Consider the following 22,900-nt stretch of genomic DNA (forward strand, 5'->3'; position numbering starts at 1 on the left):
CTTTCACGTTGGTGGTGCCCAGTGCGACAATCTGTTTTAGAACCCCCCCATCCCCATATGATATTCCATTATATTCCCTCACTACCACCCTGCAAACGTACCCCTCATCCCTCCACAACTTGTCTCACAAATGCATTTAAATTTTTTTTAAAGCGCTGGTAAAGGCTGACTTTATTAATCCACTCAGCTATCCACAAAAAGTAGAGATCTGTTCCTTGAAGCCGGCATATTAACCCTCTGTGCTACTGTACAGAGAGTCAAAACTACCACTAGACAATCTCCGATCTCTTTCCTGCAAGATCATCTATCATAAGCGTAATTGTGACATTTTTATTGCTGCCTGAAAGCTGGTTTGCCAAGGAACTCTGCAGCGCAGCAGGTGCTTTTAAATCATATAATATTAATAAACACAGCGCCTCTCCTGAGGTCAGTGCCCCTCCCCCTCCAGGTCAGTGCCCAAAAGCTTGTCCTGCGTTTAGGTCCTCTCTCTTGACCACATTGGAAGCTGTATGTTTGCAAAGGTGTATTGGTTTGTGGAGGTTTGTTCATACATGCACACTTACTCCACATTTTATTTTCTCAGATTATGTTGATCCAGCAATATTTTATACTGTCATCCGGATCTTTCTTTCTGGGTAAGCATTGATTATGTGATGTTGATGTTATTGATGAATCCTAATATGCAGCTCTTTTCAATAATGAACATATCAACCTGGGTTAAAAACTATTTTGATGATAAAGTTCAATACATCAGTGGTTTCTGAACTGTAGAGCAAGCCACTCCCTGGGGCACGAAGGGCTCTACAAGGGGTCCAAAGATGTGACAAAAGATTTGGCTAATGTACTTAGCAGTTTGTGCATTTAAAGGGGATCTCTTAATAGTACAGTATCTAAAATAGTACGTATGAGAAAATTAAAGGATGAAAGTATGTAAGATATTTCCTGAATTACTTGGACCAAAGAGGCTTATGTCCTTCAACCTACCTTTGATATTAGAGATCCATAACTTGCAATTTTTTGGTTACATACTGCATTTAGTATGTGAAAAAGCAACACAAGTGTTTTTAGAATTTTAAGATTGTCACCCAACTCCTCTCATCTCACTTGAAGTGTTTGGCTTACTTGCAATGTTTCCACTGCTTATGTTTAGCTTTGTAAATTATAAAAAAATGCTACTAAATAAGTGCAATCAAATGCATTTCCGGGAAGAAATACGATCACAATGCTCTAAATGTTTCGCAATAACTAACATTTCAGTTTTCCGGAAAGATGTATTTTTAAGGTTTTTGCAGGAGCTGGCAAATGCTTTTACAAATGTTATACTAGCGGGTTTTTCATAAAAGGTTTGAAAACCTCTTCAACAGAGGAACGCTTTGATTCAGAAACATAAACGTCAGTCCATTTAATTCTCACACGTGTTATTAATGATCCAGAACTGCCATGCCAAAGTCAAATATGTGTATGTAGCAAACACAGAGAGGATTCAAATTGCCTATAGCAGGTCATAAAGTCACATGTGTCCACGCTTTTATAGATACAGCCTAGCACTATAGAGACACAGGAATATGCTAATTTGAATAACATGAGGTTGCCAGTCAAACACAGGGTTCTCAGTTCTTCCTTGAAACATAAGCACGGACAGGTTACATACTTGCACAAGATTGGTGCTGAAGATGTTTTAATTATATATAAGACCAGCACTGAAACAAATACACCGGATATACCTTGCGAGTAGTAAACTATGGCAAGCCTGGATAGAGCAACAGAAACACCTAAACCAAATTTAAGATTTTAATTTTGAGGCAATTGAGCTAGTCCTGAGGAGGCTCATAAAAGAAAAAGAGAGGCTGAAATGCATTGATTGTTTATCAAAGGCCTTTTTCCACGCATAATCTAGAAATTGGGGGATTCAGCAACAGTGGATGACAAGCAGAAAGACCATTATACATGCTCAACAAAAAGACAATGATATGAGGTCTACATATTTAAAAAGTTCCTTTCATTTAGATGTGTTAGTCTTGTTATGACTCACCAATAGTCAAGGACAAGCTAAATGTATATTAAAAATTCCAAAATAAAATGGCCAAGCTCCATCTCCGGTAAAAGTCTGTTATTGTTCAGAACTTAGGGGGTCATTCTGACCCTGGCGGTAATTACCGCCATGGCGGAGGTTGGCGGTAGCACCGCCAACAGGCTGGCGGTGCACCGCTGGGCATTCTGACCGCGGCGGTTCAGCCGCGGCCAGACACGGAAAGTCGGCGGTGTACCGCCGACTTTCCGCTGCCCTTGAGAATCCTCCATGGCGGCGGAGCGCGCTCCGCCGCCATGGGGATTCTGACACCCCCTACCGCCAGGAACAGGATGGCGGTAGGGGGTGCCGCGGGGCCCCTGGGGGCCCCTGCAGTGCCCATGCCAATGGCATGGGCACTGCAGGGGCCCCCGTAAGAGGGCCCCACAAAGTATATCAGTGTCTGCTATGCAGACACTGAAATACGCGACGGGTGCCACTGCACCCGTCGCACCTTCCCACTCCGCCGGCTCAATTCTGAGCCGGCGTCCTCGTGGGAAGGCTGTTTCCCACTGGGCTGGCGGGCGGCCTTTTGGCGGTCGCCCGCCAGCCCAGTGGGAAACCCAGAATGACCGCCGCGGTCTTTCGACCGCGGTACGGTCTTCTGGCGGTTCCTGCTTGGCGGGCGGCTCCCGCCGCCCGCCAATATCAGAATCACCCCCTTAATCTTTCATCAAAAGAACCATCCTATGGGACATCAATTTTATTTGCAATTTTGATTGGGCCATGAATTAAAAGTCTGAGTTCAACCACATAAAGAGACAAGGGGCCAGATGTAGCATTATAACATTTTGCGACTTGCTAATTGTGAGTACTAGCGACTCGCAATTAGCAAGTCGCAAAATGTTATGCAGAAAGGTGTCTCAGACACCTTCTGCAAGTCGGTATGGGGTCGCAAAGACCCACCTCATTAATATTATTGAGGTGGGTCGCATTTTGCGACCCCATACCGACTATGGGCACTCGCTAACATGGAGGCCTGCTGTAGTCAGCAGACCTCCATGTTAGTGACTGCTTTTAAATAAAGCAGTTTTTTTTTTTTAAGTGTAGCCCGTTTCCCTTAAAGGAAAACGAGCTGCACTTAAAAAAAAATCCGAAACCTTTTGTTTCGGGTTTTTTTCAGGGCAGGTAGTGGTCCCTTGGACCACTACCTGCCCTGAAAAAATGTTTTGGGGTCCATTCACAAAGGGGAAGGGGGTCCCCGTTTGCGAATGGGTTACCATCCACTTCAAGTGGATGGTAACTGCGACTCCATTTGCGACCGCATAAGCGGTCACAAATGGAATTGCATACCATTGCGAATCGCAAATAGGAAGGGAACACCCCTTCCTATTTGCGATTCGGAAATGCATTTTGCGAGTCGGTCCCGACTCGCAAAATGCATTTCTGCATAGGAAACACGCATTTGCGAGTCACAAACGGCAAATTTTGCCGTTTGCGACTCGCAAAGTGCTTCCTACATCTGGCCCCTAGTCCCCAAAGAACGTTTTGTTTTCCTAAAAAGTTCTTTATTTCTTGTTCCCATTTCACTTGTGCTGAAATTTCTTCAACAAGTAGCCAACATGTTCCATCCTATTCAAGGACTTCTTCAGGGCTTCAAAAAATAAAATATATAAAAAATAGGACAAAAAACCATCAGCATAAAATAAATCATTAAAACCTGTGAGCTCATCATTGTTATACAAAAATCAAAAGCAAAACTGTGACCAACGGGAGGAAAAGAAATCATGGAATTGTACATGACCCTCCATTATATAACAGTAGCTTAAAACACCTATAAAATTCATGAAAATTGGAAATAAGATTATTGTCCCATGGGATGGTTGTTTTGATGAAAGATTAATTTCTGAACATTAACAGCCTTTAGCTGGAGTTGGTGCTTGGATATTTTATATTGATATTGTAAAAAGGGCTCTAATGCCTTAATCAGGTGTGAGAAGGGCTGACCTCCTTGTCCGGTGCACCAAGAAGTATAATTGATCTTCCCTATGGTGATAGGTGCAGTTTGCTGTGTTCCCCAGCCCTTTGTAAATCATTTGGTATATGAAAAACTGTTTTCTTTTTAATGTAACCCACACCAAAGAGGGGAGAGAGGACTATCCTCATTACCCATCCTCCCAATGTATAACACCTATGCTCACAAAAATGGTATCAGGAGAAAAGGCAGCTACTCCCTACGAGTCATCACAAACCGCACCTATCTAGGAGTCAACACTGGGTTCCTAAAAACTGCCCTCACCCACTAGTCATGGCATGCTTCATCATTGGACTATTGCTTCCACATCCCGATGATAACCAGCATCAGTGATGGAGCAAAAAGGGAGGGGTATATACAATACACAACATAAACCTAAGGATCAATTCCGCAGAACACATTTATATATTAAAACTATCTCATGGGTACCCATTTTTAATTTTATTTATGGATCTCCTGGATAGGATTACAAACCCTCTATCACGGAGGGGCAATTGGGGAATGATCACTCTATCACGCCTGTCATCCGCTATTTGTGTCAACATGTTTCAGCCATTTCACTCTGCCATTATAGGTCTAACAGCCTGCATCAGGACAGTGGACCCCCTTTTTCATCACTCCATACCGGTATTTTGTAGTTTATTTTGTCAATTAAGTTTAACTGGACTCAGTGGTCCATTATCTGTACACTTGAACACTCACACCGTAATAACTGAAAGAACAAAAAAGGGCAAACAAACACATAATATGTACACACGTATGTGTTGAATCTACTTCTATGGTAACCAGTTAAATATACCAGGAGAGTCCCTCATCCGGACTTTCCCCTATTTTGTTCATCATCACCTCCTTTGTGATCAACAACCCGTCACCCAGGCACTTCACCCGGTCATAAAAAACTATATACATGTATATATATATATATATATATATATATATCTTGAATTCTTCGAACGGGCTAATGATCATTTTGATTAAACATGCAGAAATAGCATTAGAGACAATTCAAAATCAGTTAAGCAGTTTGGAGCAGGAATTAGAATGTTTAAGTCTAACAGAAGAGGAATGAAAAATCCGAAGTGATTTGAGTTCTAAAATACAAAAACATGAAGAAACTGTCAAACACGGAAGCAGTTTAGATTTCAAAGAGATACATCTGATTATGAGGAAGGAAGAGCTAAACAAAGAGAACAAATAGATATACCTCAATCAGAAAAATCAGAGAAATCCAGTAAGGAATCTCTATCCACTGATAATGATTGAAGTGAAGGTGAAGTTGTCCCAAAGTCATCACAGGAACTGAAATTAACTATATTAAATTAAATGCGTCTCGCCCACCAACAACAATCAAAAGATCAACAAAACAAAACAAGAGGGAAGGGAAGGGGCACAAGATGAACAAACCCACAAGAAGGGGACAGAGAGGTATAGCAAAGAAGTACCAGAGCGAAGACAGCAGCAACATTCAAGAGCTAAATGTAATAAATCTATCTAACAGAGAAATATCAATAGGAGAAGAGTCGCTATTGAAAAAACATCTACGTTTCTGACCTGTAATGAATAATGACTTGGTACAGACATGCATTGATTTCTATAAATATATACGTAAAATTAAACTTGCAAAGTTCTTCAAAGAGGTGAACCAAAAAGAGAAAATGGATCCTGTTGAACCTAAGTATGATTTGACAGTACAAGATAAGGATACTTTGATGACTACAGTGAATTTGGATAGACCACAAAGTGAGAATTGGATAAAAGAACAAGAAGCAATAATTCCACTGGGAGCAGGACTCTCGAAAAAAATACCAAAATCCAGGTTTTGTCCAGTATTACCAACTGGTAATAAAATAGATTTATTTGCTGGGATTGTAATGCATGATCTGTATAAAAATAAATTGAATCAACAGAAGAGCAATTTAACAATACTGGAAAAACAAGCTCTCCGCAATTTACAAATGGATGAAACCTTGGAAATCAAACCTGCAGACAAAGGTTGCAATGTTGTAATTCAAAATAAACAAGACTATGTAGGACAATCTATTTCCTACCAAAGGTTCACAAAAATCCTACTAATCCTCCAGGAAGGCCACTAGTATCAGCTAATACCTCATTATTAGAACACATGACTAATTATATTGAATTCTTTTTAGGGCCTTTGGCACAACATTTTAATTCATATTTGAGAGACACAGGTGATTTACTGAGACATTTGGAGGGTATTCCCTGGCAGAATACCTACAAACTTATAACAATGGATGTGATTTCACTTTATACCAATATTGAACACCAAATAGGTATACAGGCTTTCAAGTTCTTTTTAAGTCAAAGAAATATTATTTTTTTCCAACACAGTGATATGTTGGTAGAAATGATCAACCTGCGTCTAACCAACAAATTTCTTTCTTTTCAATCAACGACTATATTTACAAACCAAAGGCACTGCCATGGGTTTTTCCTTCTCTCCAAATTTTGGGAATCTACTTAGTGGGGTGGTTTGAACAATGAGTTGCTTGGGCAGAGGATAATGAAAGAAATCAAGAAAAAATAATAAGTTGGTTCAGGTTCATAGATGATTTCTTTCTAATTTGGGATGGCACAGAGGTGGAATTTAAGGAATACTTTAACATATTGAATAATACCACAACAAAATTACAATTTACATATGAAATATGCTCTACAAGAGTGACATTCCTGGATACAGAAATATATATCAAAGATAGTTCAATACATACAACATTACATAGAAAAATCACAGCCACAAATTCCATTCTGCATGCTAACAGTTTCCATCCTCCCAATACAAAATGGAACATCCCGTACAGAGAATTTCTCTGAATTAAAAGAATTTGCTCAGAATCGGATGAATATGAAAAACATCTCAAAGCCTCGTAAGAGAGTGTTTCATAGCTAGAAAATACCCAAAGAAATGTATCATGTTGGCAAAGCAACATATTAATCAGCTCTCAAGAATGCAATTGATCCATAATGTTGTTCCCATGCCAAAAAAGGAATCAGATAATCAGATACGGTTTATTAAAACATATTCCAATAGTGCCACTGAGATTCAAAAAATTCTAGTGAAGCATTGGCCAATCTTACAAATGGATGCAACAGTGAGCCAAATTATGGGCGAGCAACCGAAATTGACATTCAGGAGGGCACCGAACTTGAAAGACAAACTAACGAAAAGTCATTTTAGTTCCCATAAGAAAAACTTGCTTCATAAATCAGGATTTTGGAAGTGTTCCAATTGTAAAGCATGTAAAATTGCTAAAAATACAAACGATATTCTATTGGCAATGGAGATGTGAAACAAATTTGACTGCACATTACTTGTAAGAGTCGATTCTCAGTCTACATTATTGAATGCCCTTGTGGCTTAAAATATGTAGGGAGCACTATATGCGAGACAAATAAAAACATTTTAGAACATATTCGGGCCACTATTAATTGGGATAGGAGCTATGCAACGTCAAGACATATGGAGCAAGCACATAACAGTCAATGCGAACTGATGACGTGCTATACAATTGATCAAGTTCCCATAAATGAGCGTGTAGGGAATAGAGAGAGAAAGTTGCGCCAACTTGAATCAAGGCACATTTTAGAAATTCGCTCTTTGACCCCTTCAGTGTTGAATCGGGATGAGGAGTTATTTCTTTATTTATGAAGTAAAAGGTTTCAACTTGTGCTAATTTAACACAAGTGATTAGATTACAATGAATGTTGTACATTTTGTTCATGCATAGTAGGTAGTCCTTTGACTTTCCTAACACTGGTTGTCCCCTAAAAAAAAAAAAAAAAAAAAAAAAAGTTCTCAGTGTTCAAGGAAAACCTGCACACTTGAGTGCATAAGTAGGTACAGTAACTAAGAGACTGGCAAACAAATGCATTTTGTAATTAATAGAAATCAAGAGCAATGATGAACAGGCATCAGCCAGACACGCAGTAATTAATTAGTACATAAATAGTATTAGTACTTTATGATTCAGAAACTCACATGATTATGCAAAAGTGCACCCAAAGTGTTTTGAATGTAATTATAAATAACAAACGTAATGGTTATAAAACTGTTGGCAGAGGGAAGAAAAAAAACTACAATACCCATAATTCACCACAAAGTAAGATATCCATTGTTGTTAATTGAAGATCCAATTGTATAAAAATTTCATTTGTTGTAAATTAGGATGTTAGTAATTAGAAATTAGGTAGAAATGTCGAGTTTTAATACATTTGTTTGTTTTCAAATAATGTTTTTCTATAGATAGGTATATAAACACTGAGAAGGGGCACAATATGAAACACCTGTGAGCAAGGTTGGAATGACCGAAACGCACCGGGTGCTCTCGTAATCTTTGTGAATGATTTAGAGCTCATCATTAAAGCAATTGGAAAACTTACACCATTGGAGTGCGGTTCTTTCCTTTTCGAATATATATATATATTTATTTTTTAATGAACTTGATGGTTGATTGCCAATTTTCATTCCCTCTGCCTCTAAACCTGGAGTCCCAGTGGGAGCGCCTCCCTGTAGTCACATGCTGTTTTGAAAATCATGACACCTTTAATTTCGTAGCATTATTACGTTAATGTGCCTTCAGCCACTGTGAATAAACCCTTCATTTCTTGGCGATACAAAATCTGAAGGAATACACAACCCTTTCCTGTACCAACAAACTGTTCTCATGATTGCAACCCACTGGAGAATGTCAATTATGTGATTTAGTGACTGCAAAACACGTCCCTTCCTGTCCTTCGCTGTTCCTCCGTACAGCATTAACCTCCCTAAATGAAAACAAAAATGTCATAACTTAGAAACCACTGGGCTGACCCCGCTACATAATTCTCAATTTTTTCTTCTAATACTGTAATTTCATTATTGTAAGTCAGTCAAAATTTTGTTTGTTAGTTAATAAAAACCATAGAATCCATCCCACATATAAAACATAGATAAAAATTATAATTACATAACAAGTGGGCAAAGTCTATACCATGGGTGCATAAACCCCTCGGGTGGCTGTTTATGAGTGCGAACATCATTACAATCTTAATTACAATGACATATGCACCCCGTGAACCCCTCATATGACTGTTTGTAGATGTACAGATGGATAACCTGTTTTATATTTTTAAAACATGGCTGGACACTTCTGTATATGATTCCTAGCCCACATGGTGCAACCAGTAATAATGATTCCCTGCATATTGGATACGATTTGGGAACTAACCAGCTATGCAACCTTTTGGCCATTTCCTCCATGTCTTCTAGCCAGCTGAGCAATTTGCTTTATTTGTTCACCACCTTTTTGAATGCTGGACATTACAGTGACAGGTCCCAGGCATCTGCCAGATCCAGTCACTTAAGGCTTTTTTCCAGGTATTCATTATAGTTACTGTTGCCCCTTTCTAGGTTGATTTCCTGCCACACTAGTTTGGCCAGCGTCCCATCAGGGGCTTGCCGCAACTTATGACAGCACTTGACAAATGCCGCTGGTCTTTCGCTATAGTCTGCTTTACTAGGAAGAATTCAAATCTGACCTGGGCTGGTGAAGCCACTCTGGGTAGATGGAAAACATGCTTATATGATATTACCAGGAGTCTATCGAAAAGTGTTGTCTCTGTCCCTCTCATCATCTCAGTACCATAAGCCAGGGTTGGAAGCAGTTTTGCCCTCATTACTGCTGTTAAAGGCTTAAGGGAGTACCCACAAATTGTCTTAGATAGGGTTCCAAACGTGTGAATAAGTGAGTGTGCCTTGTTCTTTCTTCCTTCTCTGTGACATGCACAGATTCCTCTCAAATCATTTGTGACCCCTAGGAACCTATCAGTGGCTACGTCCTCTATTGTCTTGCCATTTAGGTACCATTTTTGTTGATTAGAGGGCCTTCAAGTGGGCACAATAATTTTTGTTTTGTTGTAATGCATCTCCAGCTAATTTATTTCAGTGTACTCCCCTAGGATATCCATCACTTTACGCAACCCTACTTTGGTAGTACTTAACATGAGCCGGTCATCACCGTTTAGTATGTTGGATAGCTGATATCCCCCTATGGTGGGCGAGTGGGCGGATAGTCTGTTTAGCCTAATGGAGAGGTCTGCAATATAAAGATTAAAAAGTAGCAGAGCTAGAACACAGCCCTTTCAGACCGGCTGCTGTTTTAAAGGCCCTAGATAAATGTGTGCTATCCCCGAGTTTTACCTTTACCCATGTGTCTGATAATAGTTTTATAGCATTTAAAATGTTTGTGGGTAGCCCCCATAGCTGTAGTTTTGTCCATAGGTTACTATGGGGTACACAATAAAATGCTGATTTAAAGTCCACATAGCAGATAAATAGTGGAGTTCCAGTTGACTTTGCCATATTGATGGTCAGGCCCAGAGCCAGGGGGTTTGTTATTGTCCCATGGTTTTTGACAAAGCCTGTTTGACTTATTGGAAGCTTACCATTTTCCACTGCCATTGATTCAAGGTGCTGCAACACACATATAGAGAAGTATTTAAGATCCACATCTAGGAGGGCAATTAGTCTACAAAAATTTGGGGAGGCGGCCATTCCCCCTTTGTATATTGGGTGGATTTTTGAGCCCTTCCAACTTACCGGACGTTTTCCAGTTGACAAAACATAGTTAAATAATGCTGCCAGAAACACTGCCCATTTTTTTGTTGCTTCTTTGAATATTGCTTGTGGAAAACCATTTGGGCCAGGTGCGCAACCAGATCTGGAATTCCCATGATCTTTGTTGTCTGTGACACAGTGACCTCCAAAGTATTCATGTCATCTTTCTCCCATTGAGTTTGCAATTCTCTTCCAATGTTACTTTCCCTGAAGTGAATTTTCAAGAAACTGGCCCAAACTTCTTCAGTTATATACATGTTATATGTGGCGGCTTTAGGACCTTTTTCAATGTCATTAGTCACCCTCTAAAAGCGTCTTGAGTCCGATAAACCTGCCACATAATGTAATTTAGCCCAAAGTATTTCCTGCTGGAGATTTTTAAAGCACCATTTTTATTTTTTAGGAGTTTCCTTTGATCTCAGAGTGTGCTGATGAGTGCTCCGTCCTCGGGGGCTCTTCGCAATTGCCTGAGCAGCTTACATATAGCTTCTTTTTTAATACGGATTGCACGTGGCCACTGTGCGTCCTTCCAATACCCCTTTTCAGCTCCCTTTCTGGTTTTTACCAGAGCGAGCTGGCTAGTGAGGTCTTTAGTAAAGGCCTCCCAGGCCGAGGTCAGATTTACAGTCCCCATATTTGTTAGTTCCAGTCTCTGCAGGGCATCTTCCACTTGGTTTTTAATGGAGTTGGCAGACCATTTTAGTCATTTAAGGTTTTCAGTGCCAGCTTCCCCCATAAGGCATTCCACTTTTTCCAATTTACTCCCCGAGGACTGTATCTGAATTATCTGTGGGTTATGATCGCTTTCTTTCCTCACCCGGTCATACAGTGTAAAAGTAACCAGTGTGTAATCCAGATATGATACCTATTTCCCATCTGATCTTGTCCATGCCGGTGGCGTGTTAGCCGGAATCCGTCCAGTTAGGGAGACGAGACCTGCAATCTCTTTATTAATTTCTCTCTTAATTTTTCCTTCTTTATATTTCATGGGATTATTTGATTTGGTACTTCTACCATTTGACTGCGATCTTCATCTAGACTATGGAATAAATTGAAGTGAAGTCACCTGAGATCAACCAGTGTGCCTGAGATAGTGTGCTTTTTATGTAAAGTAGTTGTTTTATCAGCTTGTTAGATTCAGTCTTCTTCTTTTTTGGGTTAATGTATATATTAACTAATATTATCGGTACCTGAGAGTTTTTCCCTCAGCTGTCCAATCTTACCAGCAAGAAAGGTGAATCCTCCATAATAGGTTCTGATAATTTCGCTAGGAGGTTAGTACTAATAAAAGTCACTAGACCCCCCTTTGCCCTTCCAGATCTGCTGGTTTTCTCTGCTGGCTTCGTGTATTCTTTGTATCCACGAAGAGGAACAGAGACTTAGACCCAAGATTCGAGGATATCATTATAATGCCACGGACCCTAGAAATTGTGTTAAATCTTCCAATTTTGCTTGCAGGCCAGCTATGTTCCATGAGCAAATATTCAGTATGTCATTTTGCTTGTCAGTTCTTGTTCAGCTTTTGCGGTCCCTTCCTGTGACTAGAACCGAGGGGAGCCAGCTCCATTCAGCCGATGGGTCACGGTTTGTTAGTATCTTTCTTCGCCCCTTTTCTTTCCATATTTAGACTCTTAAGAGCTGCGGAGATTTCAGTCATTTTGCCCTCCGTATTTTCATTTCTATTAGATGCTATACTTGCCCCTCGCAGGACTGACCATGGCCTGATGTGTTCGTTTGGCTGATAGCCCTCTAGTAATGGATTGGGATATCTGTCCCCTTGATATGTAGACACCTCATTGCCCCAAGCTCTCAGTTGATCTCTTCTTTTAAGGATCTGGCTTGGTAATTCAGGGGGCCGAAAAGATTACCAATGTGAGGTCAGTGTGCTGGTTCCCTCTTGCTTGCATGAATTTTATCGCAGCAATGTCATCTGTGGTGACATGGTTGAGATCAGGGAGCGCGTTTATGAGCCTTAAGATGGTAGACGGGTTAAGCACATCTGCTGAGGTTCTCAATATAAATTCTGGGATCCAGAGGAGCTGGGGAATTTGTTTCTGTATATCCTGGTTTTGTTTTGGCTGCTGTATGGCCTGGGGCTCATTTCTCAAGACTACTACATGGCTTGGGGTTGGCAAGCCACCCCCTTCTGCGGTGCCAATCCCCGGCTCCAGGTTTAGGTTTTGTCTATCCCTTGAGGCGAACCCCTTTCCTCCACAGCACCTTTCACCTCGGAAACGTGTTTTGCCGCTAGATTTCAATCAAAATGTGGGGTGCAGTCTTGATTCTGCTATTCCCTTAAGGGTTCATAATCTTTATGTATTTTTTCAGCGTTAGTAGGTATGTCTTCTTTGCTTGGTTCTTCTTCAGGGTTAGTAAGTATGTCTTCTTTACTTGGTTCTTATGGGCCAGATACTGTGAGCATTGTAATGTTTGTACTCCTTGTATGATTCCTGCCTTTTTCTGGGTTTTCTCCCTCTTTTTGTTCAGGGCAGGGGCGTGGTCTTTCCGGGACTTCCAGTGTTCCTTTTGTCCTGCAAGTGGGATGCATCCTTACCAGTTTCCTTGACAGATTTAGCCATGTGTTAGTGGGTGCTGTTTACTGTCCGGTTTGTTTTTCCAGGCAGCTCCCGGGGTTGGGCCATAGTTAAAGAATTTTCAGTACAGAAGAAAATTTTTAATTGATACAAGACAAAATAATTGAAAGATTAAAAATGAGAGGCTACTCTAATACAACTCTTGAAGGGTCAAAAGGAAAGTTAAATTACGAACTCAAGACTCACTCTTATTTAATGCAAATGATAATGTGAGAGAAAAGAACAATATGAGAGTAGGTACTTTAAGATTTATTACGACATACAACACTCCACATATGAAAATCAGAGATATACTGGGGAAACATTGACATGTATTAAAAAGTGATCCTGTAATTAGGGCAATAATACCCAATAAACCACAATTAATGTATAAAAGAAGTAAATCTATGAGAGATATACTGGTTAAAAGTGATGTTAGGAACTGTGAAAAGAATCAGGGGTGGTTGAAAAAACAGGATGGGTTTTATAAGTGTTCCAAGTGCAATGTGTGTAAAAATGGTGAGATATCCAGTTGCACGTCATATACATCAAAGGTATAATGGTTGAATAGAAGAAATAAAATACAGTATTATAGATGGGATTGCTAAAGATTTTAGAGGTGGTAACAGGGAACTGAAACTGAGAACCTTAGTAACAAGATACATAATTATGTTAGATACCAAGGAGCCGAATGGATTGATTAGCAGTGAAGAATCATCAGTACATTTGCAATAAGTAGCAATGGGTATAAGTATTAATAATCAGAGGATTAAACAAATATCAATAAAACTAATAGGCTGGTTCAATTTATGAGCATGAAGGTATTTAAAATGATGGATAATTAAATAGCAGACATGTCGATAGTGCTAGTGAATAACTGATGATGGATATATATATATCAGTATAGCAATGATTATTATGTAATATTATATAATATCAGGTTTATGATATTTATATTATTGGATTGGTTGGTTTAGAATTTATGTTCAAGTTGTTGTATTTCTTTTTATTCTCTTTATTTTATTTTATTCTATTTTATTCCATTGTATTTTCATGAGTTTACTTGCTCTTGATAAGGATTAATGAAAGCAATTGAGCATATTTAAAACCTTTCAGTGAAGAGTGTGATGGTAACTAATGGTTGGTCATCAGTTTTTTCAATCAAATGAAATTTACTTGTAATTTGAAGCACATAGGTAATCATGTGATACAGAAATGTAATTTAATATGGTGCCGTAGCCACAGTATTGTATAACTTTGGACATTGTTATGTATACTGGTAAAAGGTCGATAAAAACGATTGTACACATTTATAAATATAAAATAGGATGGGTATGTGTTTAGAAGGTAGTGGCAATTGTGAAAGATGGTTACCATGAAAAAATTAATTGATATTTAAGAGTGATTTGAATTACTAGGATGAGTATGAGGTATATAAAGTGATTCCAAGATGGCGACCGCAAGGTTGGCAAAGGCGTTGTTCGACCAGGTGAAGTGCCTGGGAGATGCCTGGGAGATGGGTTGTTGATCACAATGGAAGTGTTGATAAAAAAACTAGGAGAGAGTCCAGATGAGGGACTCTCCTGGTGTATTTAACTGGTTACCATATAAGTAGATTTGCCACGTATGGGTGGAAAGGCACTTGTTTTCTTGTTTGTACATATTATGTGTTTGTTTGCCTTTTTTTGTTCTTTCAGGTATTTTCGTGTGAGTGTACAGATAACGGACCACTGAGTCCAGTAACACTTCAGTGCCAAAATAAATTACATAGTACAGGGACGGGGTGATGAAAAGGAGGGATCCATTGTCCTGATGAAGGCTGTCAGACCTATTATGGCAGAGTGAAATGGTTGAAACATGTAGACACAAATAGCATTTGACAGGTGTGATTGGGTGATAATTCCCCAATAGCACCACCATGATAGTCAGTTTTTAATCCTATCCAGAAGATCCATGAATAAAATTAAGAATGGGTACCTATGAGAAAGTTTTAACATATATGTGCGTTCTGCGGAATTGATCCCTAGATTTATGTTGTGTATTGTATATACCCCTCCCTTTTTACTCCATCTCTGATGTTGGTTATCGCAGGGAGGTTGAAGCAATAGCTTGATGAAGAAGCATGCCATGACTAGCAGGTGAGGGCAGTTTTTAAGAACCCAGTGTTGTCTCCTAATTTGGTGGGTCTGTGATGACTTGTAAGGAGTAGCCACCTTTTCTCCTTATACCATTTGTGGGCGCATAGGCCTTTTTTAAGGTAATCACAATAAGTAGTAAATGGTGAATGAAGTGATTAGTAGAAAGAAAACTAAAAAAACAAAGTGTAATTAACGTATGGTGTATTGACAATTGTCCAATATGTGTAATGGAAATAACATCCTTATTCAAAACTCATATGAGATATACATGTATCCCTTGGAGAGTATTATGTTTATATATACTGTTTATCCGGGGGCACTGTGCTCTTCCTGGCCTGCTCATCTCACTCCTCTGTGCTCTTTCGGGGCAAAGCAGTGGAGCCTTCTTCCTGCTTCCCCTGTATGGTCGCAGCACAGGCTGTCAAGTCACCAGCAGGAAAATGGTGTGCTTCCTCCTCTTCTGCTTTGCTCCTTCTGAGAGTAAAAAGAAAAAGGCATCTCATGCCTGCCATCCCTCTACTGAGTCCTTTCATTCAGCTTTGAGGTTCCACAGTGGCTCTTTGTGGTGGGTCTTGTATCTCATGCCTCATAGAACTTGACTATTGGGTTATCCCCTTGGACACTAGCCCTGCCGAGGTTATACTTTCCAAGGAGAATGTGGCACACTTTACTGTTGAGTCCCCAGGGGAATTGGCCCTCCCTGTGGGGAACAAACTGTGTGTCACTGGCATGTGAAACACACATTGACTGGCCCACTGGGTCACTGACCCACCCCCATGGTGCATCTTTGAAATAGGTCTACACAATTGGGTTTTTCTGTTCCTGTGAACCTTGGGGTCCAAAAGACAGCTGTCTTAGGAGAGAGATGCAGAAAGTTTCACTTATTGTGGAATTCTACAGCTATCAGTAGTGGATTTACAGGGAATCCTCAGCTTTTTGACTTTGACTGCATTTCGTCCATTGAGGAAGACATCAATGACTTGAACTACTGGCCACATTTGCTGGTTGCTGAGCCGATGTCTCCTGTAGCATCACTGCACAGCCCTCAAGACAGAGTATACCACAAGCCTCTACTTCCAAAGCCCCTCAGTCTCCTAACCCCTTACAAGACACCCTCATGTTTTGCCGGATTGTGAAGCACACTTTGCCAGGGCAAGAAGTACCCCACAGATATCTAAGAGATACCTCTTCTTTAGGATACAAATGAAAATCTGCCCTTGACTGTGCCTCTGAAGGAGTGGGGAGTATAATGTGCTATTGCCCTGGAGTCAATTGAGTCCTACAAAATGCAAGCCTGGTGTCCTCTCTAGGAAGCAATAAGTTCACATGGTGATCTTTTCCCTTCTCTTCTTTAGTTCCATCTTCTCTTAAAGGCTCTCCTATGTGCAGTGGTTTAAAAATTATGGTGGAACATTCTAGAAGGTGAGTGTTTCTAGTCATGCTGTTGGCATTCACAAATACATTTTCGACTATTTAGCAAATTGCAAAACTTTAGTGCAAAAGGTTAATTATTTGTTTGGTAATTGTACTTACCTTTACATTATCCACAGCATTTGCAAGTGTGGCTCCTAGAAATCATAGTGCAAAATCGCTCATTCTTTCTGAACTATATTCTTATGCAGTTGGAGGGATAATTTGGCGATGCCAGATGGCTTGACATATGAAGGAGTCTCTGAAGAGCCAATGGCATATTCAGGAGGAAGTGCTGCCCAGAGTACAACACTTCATGCCTTTGATGAATTTTTAGGCGTTCAACATAGCCAAGAGAGTGGTAAGTCAAAAATGATATACCAAATGTGTTGAACTGAAATACTGGATTATGAGCCACAAAAAACATAAACTCATGCTCTTGACACACTAGAAGGACCACAGCCATGATACCTAATCAATTTAAAAATGCAATTATTATTTAGACAGGAAACCTAACCAGAACTGGTGGAAGGAAGGAAAGCTTGAGAGCTGTCCCGAGATGGCCATTTGGAGGTCAAACCTTCAATAGCTAAACACAAAATGCTCCTAAATACCTGTCTTACATCTCAAGCTCGTGCCCTTACAAAAGTATTTAAAAAGGCTGCTGCAGTGAAAATATAAAAAAAGATTGACTTAAGTATGAGTGTTATGTATGAGGTCAAGAAACATGGGCCTCATTATAAATTTGGCTGTTGGAGAGACCTCCGTGGAGATGGCGGTATCCCCACCAGCTCCATTACAAGGTTTTCACTGGACTGACAGGCAAAAAACAAGGTTTCTACCAGTCAGCCCAATGGAAACTGCACAGCGGCATTGGTATCAGTATCTACATGGAGCTAAGGCCAATGCCATTGCACAGGGGGGCCCACAGCACCCTTTGGAATGTGCATTGTCTGCAAAAGCAGACAGTGCGCATTCCAATGGTGCTGGACATGGAGACTCTGCACCCGCTAGGGTGGTAATATGGCAGTCGAACTGCCAGAGTTGCATAGGTGCATCTCTCACGGTGCAGATGGCAATCCTTAGAATGCCAGCCTCATAATGAGGCCCTCTGTGTGTGTACTTTTTAGCTGAAAAATAGTTACTCATAAATTGCAGTGCAGGAGCTTGATAGGCTTAGCCCTCATTACAACCTCGGTGGTCTTCTGTGAAGACCGCCGAGGCTGCGGGTGCCAGTATACCGCCAGTGCTGGCAGTATTTCTGGCTCCCTATTTCGAATTTTCCACTGGGCCAGTGGACGGTAACAGTGTTACCGTCCGCTGTCCCAGCAGAAAAGTCACATCAACATTGCTGCCGGCTCTTAATAGAGCCGGCGGCAATGCTGATGTGCATCATCTGCAGTAGCACCCGTGGCTCATTTCACTGCCTGAAATTCGGGCAGTGAAATGCGCAATGGGGCTATGCCTGGGGGCCCCTGCACTGCCCATGCCAAGTGCATGGGCAGTGCAGGGGGCCCCAGTGGCACCCCAAGTCCCCCTTACCAGCAGCCTTTCCATGGTGGTGTTTACTGCCGTGGTCAGGCTGGCGGTCGGGGACTCATAATCCCCAGGGAAGCAGTGCTTGCACCACTTCCCTGGGGATTATGACCGCCAGGCAGAAGCCTGCTAGTATAGTGGAGGGGCCGGCAGTATGGCCGTGGATATAGGGCAATGGTCATAATAGCTGGCGGACCACCAAACATTGGCAAAGCCAATAACTCAGCCTTTTAGAGCTGAGTCCTTTTGACTTTGCCAGTGTTTGTTTTAGTTATCCTGCTACTGTTTCTTGAGCTATTTCTCCAAGGGTTTCCAAGGTGCTTTAGGATTAAACGTTGAGCAAGCCATAACTTATCAATGCTAAAAAAAATAAACTTTGTTGAGGTGATTAAAAATTATTTTCATTGTTAAAAATTATACCACTACCAGTTAGGTTTGATATACATCATTAAGACAGCTATCCCTTTGGTATTTCATAACTTTTCAGATCAGGATTCATGCACTTCCTTCCCCTTTTTCAAAGGAGAAAATGTGGCTAGTAGTTTACACCAACCCATAAGTAAAATAAACTGACCTGCATAAGTACGCTGGCCATCTTTGAACAAAATTCTAAGCACTAATATATTTATATTTTATCTTGCAATAGTGATGAAGAAATCTTTTCAATATTGTACTATCACCCACAAAAACATCTCTATGTGAAAAAAAGATATGCAAATGTACACTATGTAAAACCTTGCATAAAATGCTTCATCCTCTGGAAGCTATCTTTTTTTAGAGTGTTTCATTTACATAAAGGAATGTAGCACTGTTAGACTTTTCATCCTTGGCGTGGTCTCCCCTAACTTTTTGCCTCTGTTTCCCAGGTTGTTGATGTGTGCTGGCTTGGCACCAACATGTGCGTGACTCTGTCAAAGTCAAGATCTAGCAGAGGGCTAGATTTTTGTTTTTTTGTTACTCTGGTCACTTTAAAACTGTCTTCCAGTGTTAAAGTGCAAGTGCTCCTATGTAAAATGTGTGTGTAATTGGATTTCCATGAATGGCATATTTGATTTACTGGTAAGTCCCTAGTAAAGTGAACTAGAGGTGCCCAGGGCCTGTAAATCAAATGCTACTTGTAGGCCTGCAGCACTGGTTGTGCCACCCACATTAGTAGACCTGTAAACATGGCTCATACCTGCCATTGCAGTGTCTGTGTGTGCGGATTTTAACTGCCAATTCGACTTGGCAAGTGTACACACTTGCCAGGCCTTAACCGTCCTTTTGTTTTACATGTAAGACACCCTTAAGGTAGGCCCTAGGTAGCCCCATGGGCAGAGTGCAGAGCATGTTTAAGGTAGGACATGTACTTATGTGTTTTATGTGTCCTGACAGTGAAATACTGGCAAATTTGGGTTTCACTTTTGCAAGGCCTATCTCTCTCATAGGTTAACATGGGGGCTGCCTTTAAAAATGAATAAAGCGTATATTCCATTTGGGAGCAGATAGAAATGTGGAGTTTGGGGTCTCTGAGCTCACAATTTAAAAAGACACCTTTTAGTAAAGTTGGTTTTGAGATTGTAAGTTTGAAAATGCCACTTTTAGAAAGTGGGCATTTTCTTGCTTAAACCATTCTGTGACTCTGCCTGTTTGTGGGTTCCATGTCTGGGTCAGTTTGACAGTTGGGCTGTTTGCACTTCTCTCTAGACAGTGACACAAAGAGAGCTGGGGTGTAGCCTGCATATCCTGTTTAGCCATCTGTGCTAAGAGGGAGGGGAGGATTGGTCACTCACACCTGAAAGGGCTGTGCCTGCCCTCGCACAATGCAGTCTCCAACCCCCTGGTGTGTGTCAGGGCCTGGCCTGGGCAAGGCAGGATTTCACAAACGAGAGAGACTTTCCTTTGAAGTAAGCCCACTTCAAAGGCCAAAATGGATATAAGAAGGGCACCCAAAACCACAGACTTTAGATCACTTCTGGACATCAAGTGGAGCCTCTGCCTGGAGAAGAGATGAAGAGCTGAGGAGAAGTGCTTCCCTGCCTGTGACTGTGCTTTGTGGAGCTATCCTGCAGTTGCAGCTTCTGCCTGTGGAAGGGGTCAAAGATCGGACTTTGTTGTGCATTCCTGCTTGTGAAGAAATCTCCAAGGGCTTGTCCTGAGCTTGCCTCCTGTTTTTGAATTCTCAGGGCCATCAAAGACTTCTCCTGCCAGCTCATGGATTCTCTGCTGATACTCCTGCCCTGCCAAGTGGTGCCCTATCCAGTTCTTGGGGCTTTGACAGGTGAAGCTGGCAGACCAAGACTGAAAATCCACGCACAGACCACCATGCGGGGAAAATAGTGACGCACCTTCCTAAACGCAGCTGAAAAACGATGTGCCGCTGGCTTCGCCCCTGAAATCAATGCTCCACCATCATCAGAGATGGAAGATCAATGCACGCAGCTGGAGAAATGACGCACAACACCCGCTGACAGAGGCTGATAATTTTTCAGCCCACATAGCGCGGTTTTGCTGATACTTTGCACCAGGATTTTTGACACAAACCTTGCTGGGCATGGAAAAACAACACAATGCCTGCCCGGACCCGAGTGCTTGCCTGATCAATGCATCGCTCTCCTGCGGAGAGGAAAAATGATGCACAACGACCCGACCGGAGAAGGAGAAATGATGCACGATCTCACTTGCCGGTGAGAAATCGACCCATCGCTAACCTTTTTTTGATGCACACTCGCTCGTGCATGTTATTGTGATGCTACCTAGGTACTTTTCAACACCAACAGTGTTTTTACTGTTTACTAAAGGATTTAAGACTATTTTGCCTTTAAAATTAATAACTTGACTTGTGTATGTTGGATTTTTGTAATTTTGGTCTTGCTTTGTTTAGATAAATATTACCTATTTTTCCAAACCTGTGTTGTCTCATTTTGTAGTGTTTTCACTAAGTTACTGTGTGTGTTGATACACATACTTTACACCTAGACTCTGAAGTTAAGCCTGCCTGCTTGTCCAAGCCACCAAGGTAGTGGGCGGGAGTTTACTAAGGGTGATTCTCCTTTACTCTTCTTAGAATGAGGGTCCTTGACAGTGATTAAGTGTACACTACTGTTTTCAGTGCAGACCACTACGTGACCGCCTAGTGCTTGGCTTGTGATTTTGATTTTCCTCTTTTTTGGATTTTTCCCTACTTCGATTTTGTGGTAATCCTTGATTGACTTTTGAACTTCATATGAAACTTGTTTTCTGCCTTTGGAACTTTGCACTTCTGTTGACTTTCCAACATGTCTCAGTCTGACGATGCATCAGCTAGAGCTGCTTTTGGTTTAGGGAAACTGAAAAGTTACACAGTGGCCCAATTGAAACAGTTCTGTAAGGATCTTGCCTGCCACCAGAGGTTCACCCACCTAACTTAAATGTCTTGTACTTAAAATGGGTGTACTTCCCTGAAACTCTTCATAGACAGAAGTGTAGAGGCATGCATTTTCTGTTCTAAAAACAATGATACTGCTACATGACAAAGATAATAGTTGATAATCACAGGCATATTCATGAGAAAACTCACTCACACTCTTAGCTATTTGTCTATCTTGGATATCCCAAGTGGAATAAATATATATTTCTCAGTTTTAAAGAGTGCAGCAATTGAGGATGGAAGTCTAACTTCTTTACCACCTGCTGGAACTAGCTTGGGTGATTGAAGCAACAATAACTTTATTGTGACTTCATGAATTTTAGTAGGATTTTGAATTGTATATTTGGAGAGGAGGTGGGGCCTAGTGTCTAAGACTGGTGAATTTTGAATGCGGGAAACAGGTTTATATTCTGGCCTCAGCTAAACATCCTGTGTGTCTTAGAAAATCAATCTCCTTGTGTCTAAAAAGAGAAAAATTTGTAATGTAGTGTTGTTCTGTTATAAAGTGCTCCAATACTCTTAGGCCAAGTTTATACAGTATAAAAGTAAAAAAAGATAAGAGTTTCAGGGAAAAAGTGTTGAGCAGGTGAGATAGGTATATCAATTATGAAACATCTCAAGTTATACATCATAGTGTAGTATAGTGACATTTAACAGCACATGGCAGATTCGTGAAGACTATGGGCCTGATTTATAGTTTGGCAGAGAAGGTAATCCATTGTAAAGGTGACAGTTTACCTTTCCTGCCAAACTGAAAGTTCACCCACCTCGTTTAGAGCTGGACGGACCTTCATTATGTTGACAATTAAGACTACTCTGTCTCTGCCATTGAAATAACCCACCGACTGCCGACAGAATCAGAGGTTTGGCTATGTGTCCAAAACTAGAATTAGAATGGACAAACACATGGCCAATAGTCACTAGTTGTCACCACCAGGTAAAACGTTGTTGGTAAGGGGCAGTTAAATTTGCAAAATGCCCCCTTGCTATGGGAGAAACACTCATAGAAAGTGCGGCATTGAGTTTTTTATATTTTGCAGAACAACATCCCACTTTGTGCTTTTTTTTTGGAAGATAAAAAAAGGTGTTCCGTGCAACTCCATCATGTTGATGGAGCCATCCATCAAGCTTACAATGCATTGACAGGAACCCCTGTGACAGCAGTTCCTGCCAATGCTAGAGATATCCACTGGGAC

At 40.9% G+C, this 22,900-nt stretch overlaps 1 protein-coding gene across 2 annotated transcripts in view; it reads left to right on the forward strand.

The window, feature by feature from the left end:
- Positions 1-22,900, forward strand: part of LOC138265923 (indoleamine 2,3-dioxygenase 2-like) — a 260,844-nt gene that overhangs the window by 235,487 nt on the left and 2,457 nt on the right. For both annotated transcript variants that reach the window (XM_069214114.1, XM_069214115.1), the window contains 2 exons: positions 584-635; positions 16,993-17,141. In XM_069214114.1, coding sequence (XP_069070215.1) covers positions 584-635; positions 16,993-17,141 — 201 coding nt within the window. The remainder of the gene's footprint in view (positions 1-583; positions 636-16,992; positions 17,142-22,900) is intronic.

Source organism: Pleurodeles waltl, chromosome 11 (genome assembly GCF_031143425.1).
Source record: "Pleurodeles waltl isolate 20211129_DDA chromosome 11, aPleWal1.hap1.20221129, whole genome shotgun sequence".
NCBI classification, from domain to species: domain Eukaryota; kingdom Metazoa; phylum Chordata; class Amphibia; order Caudata; family Salamandridae; genus Pleurodeles; species Pleurodeles waltl.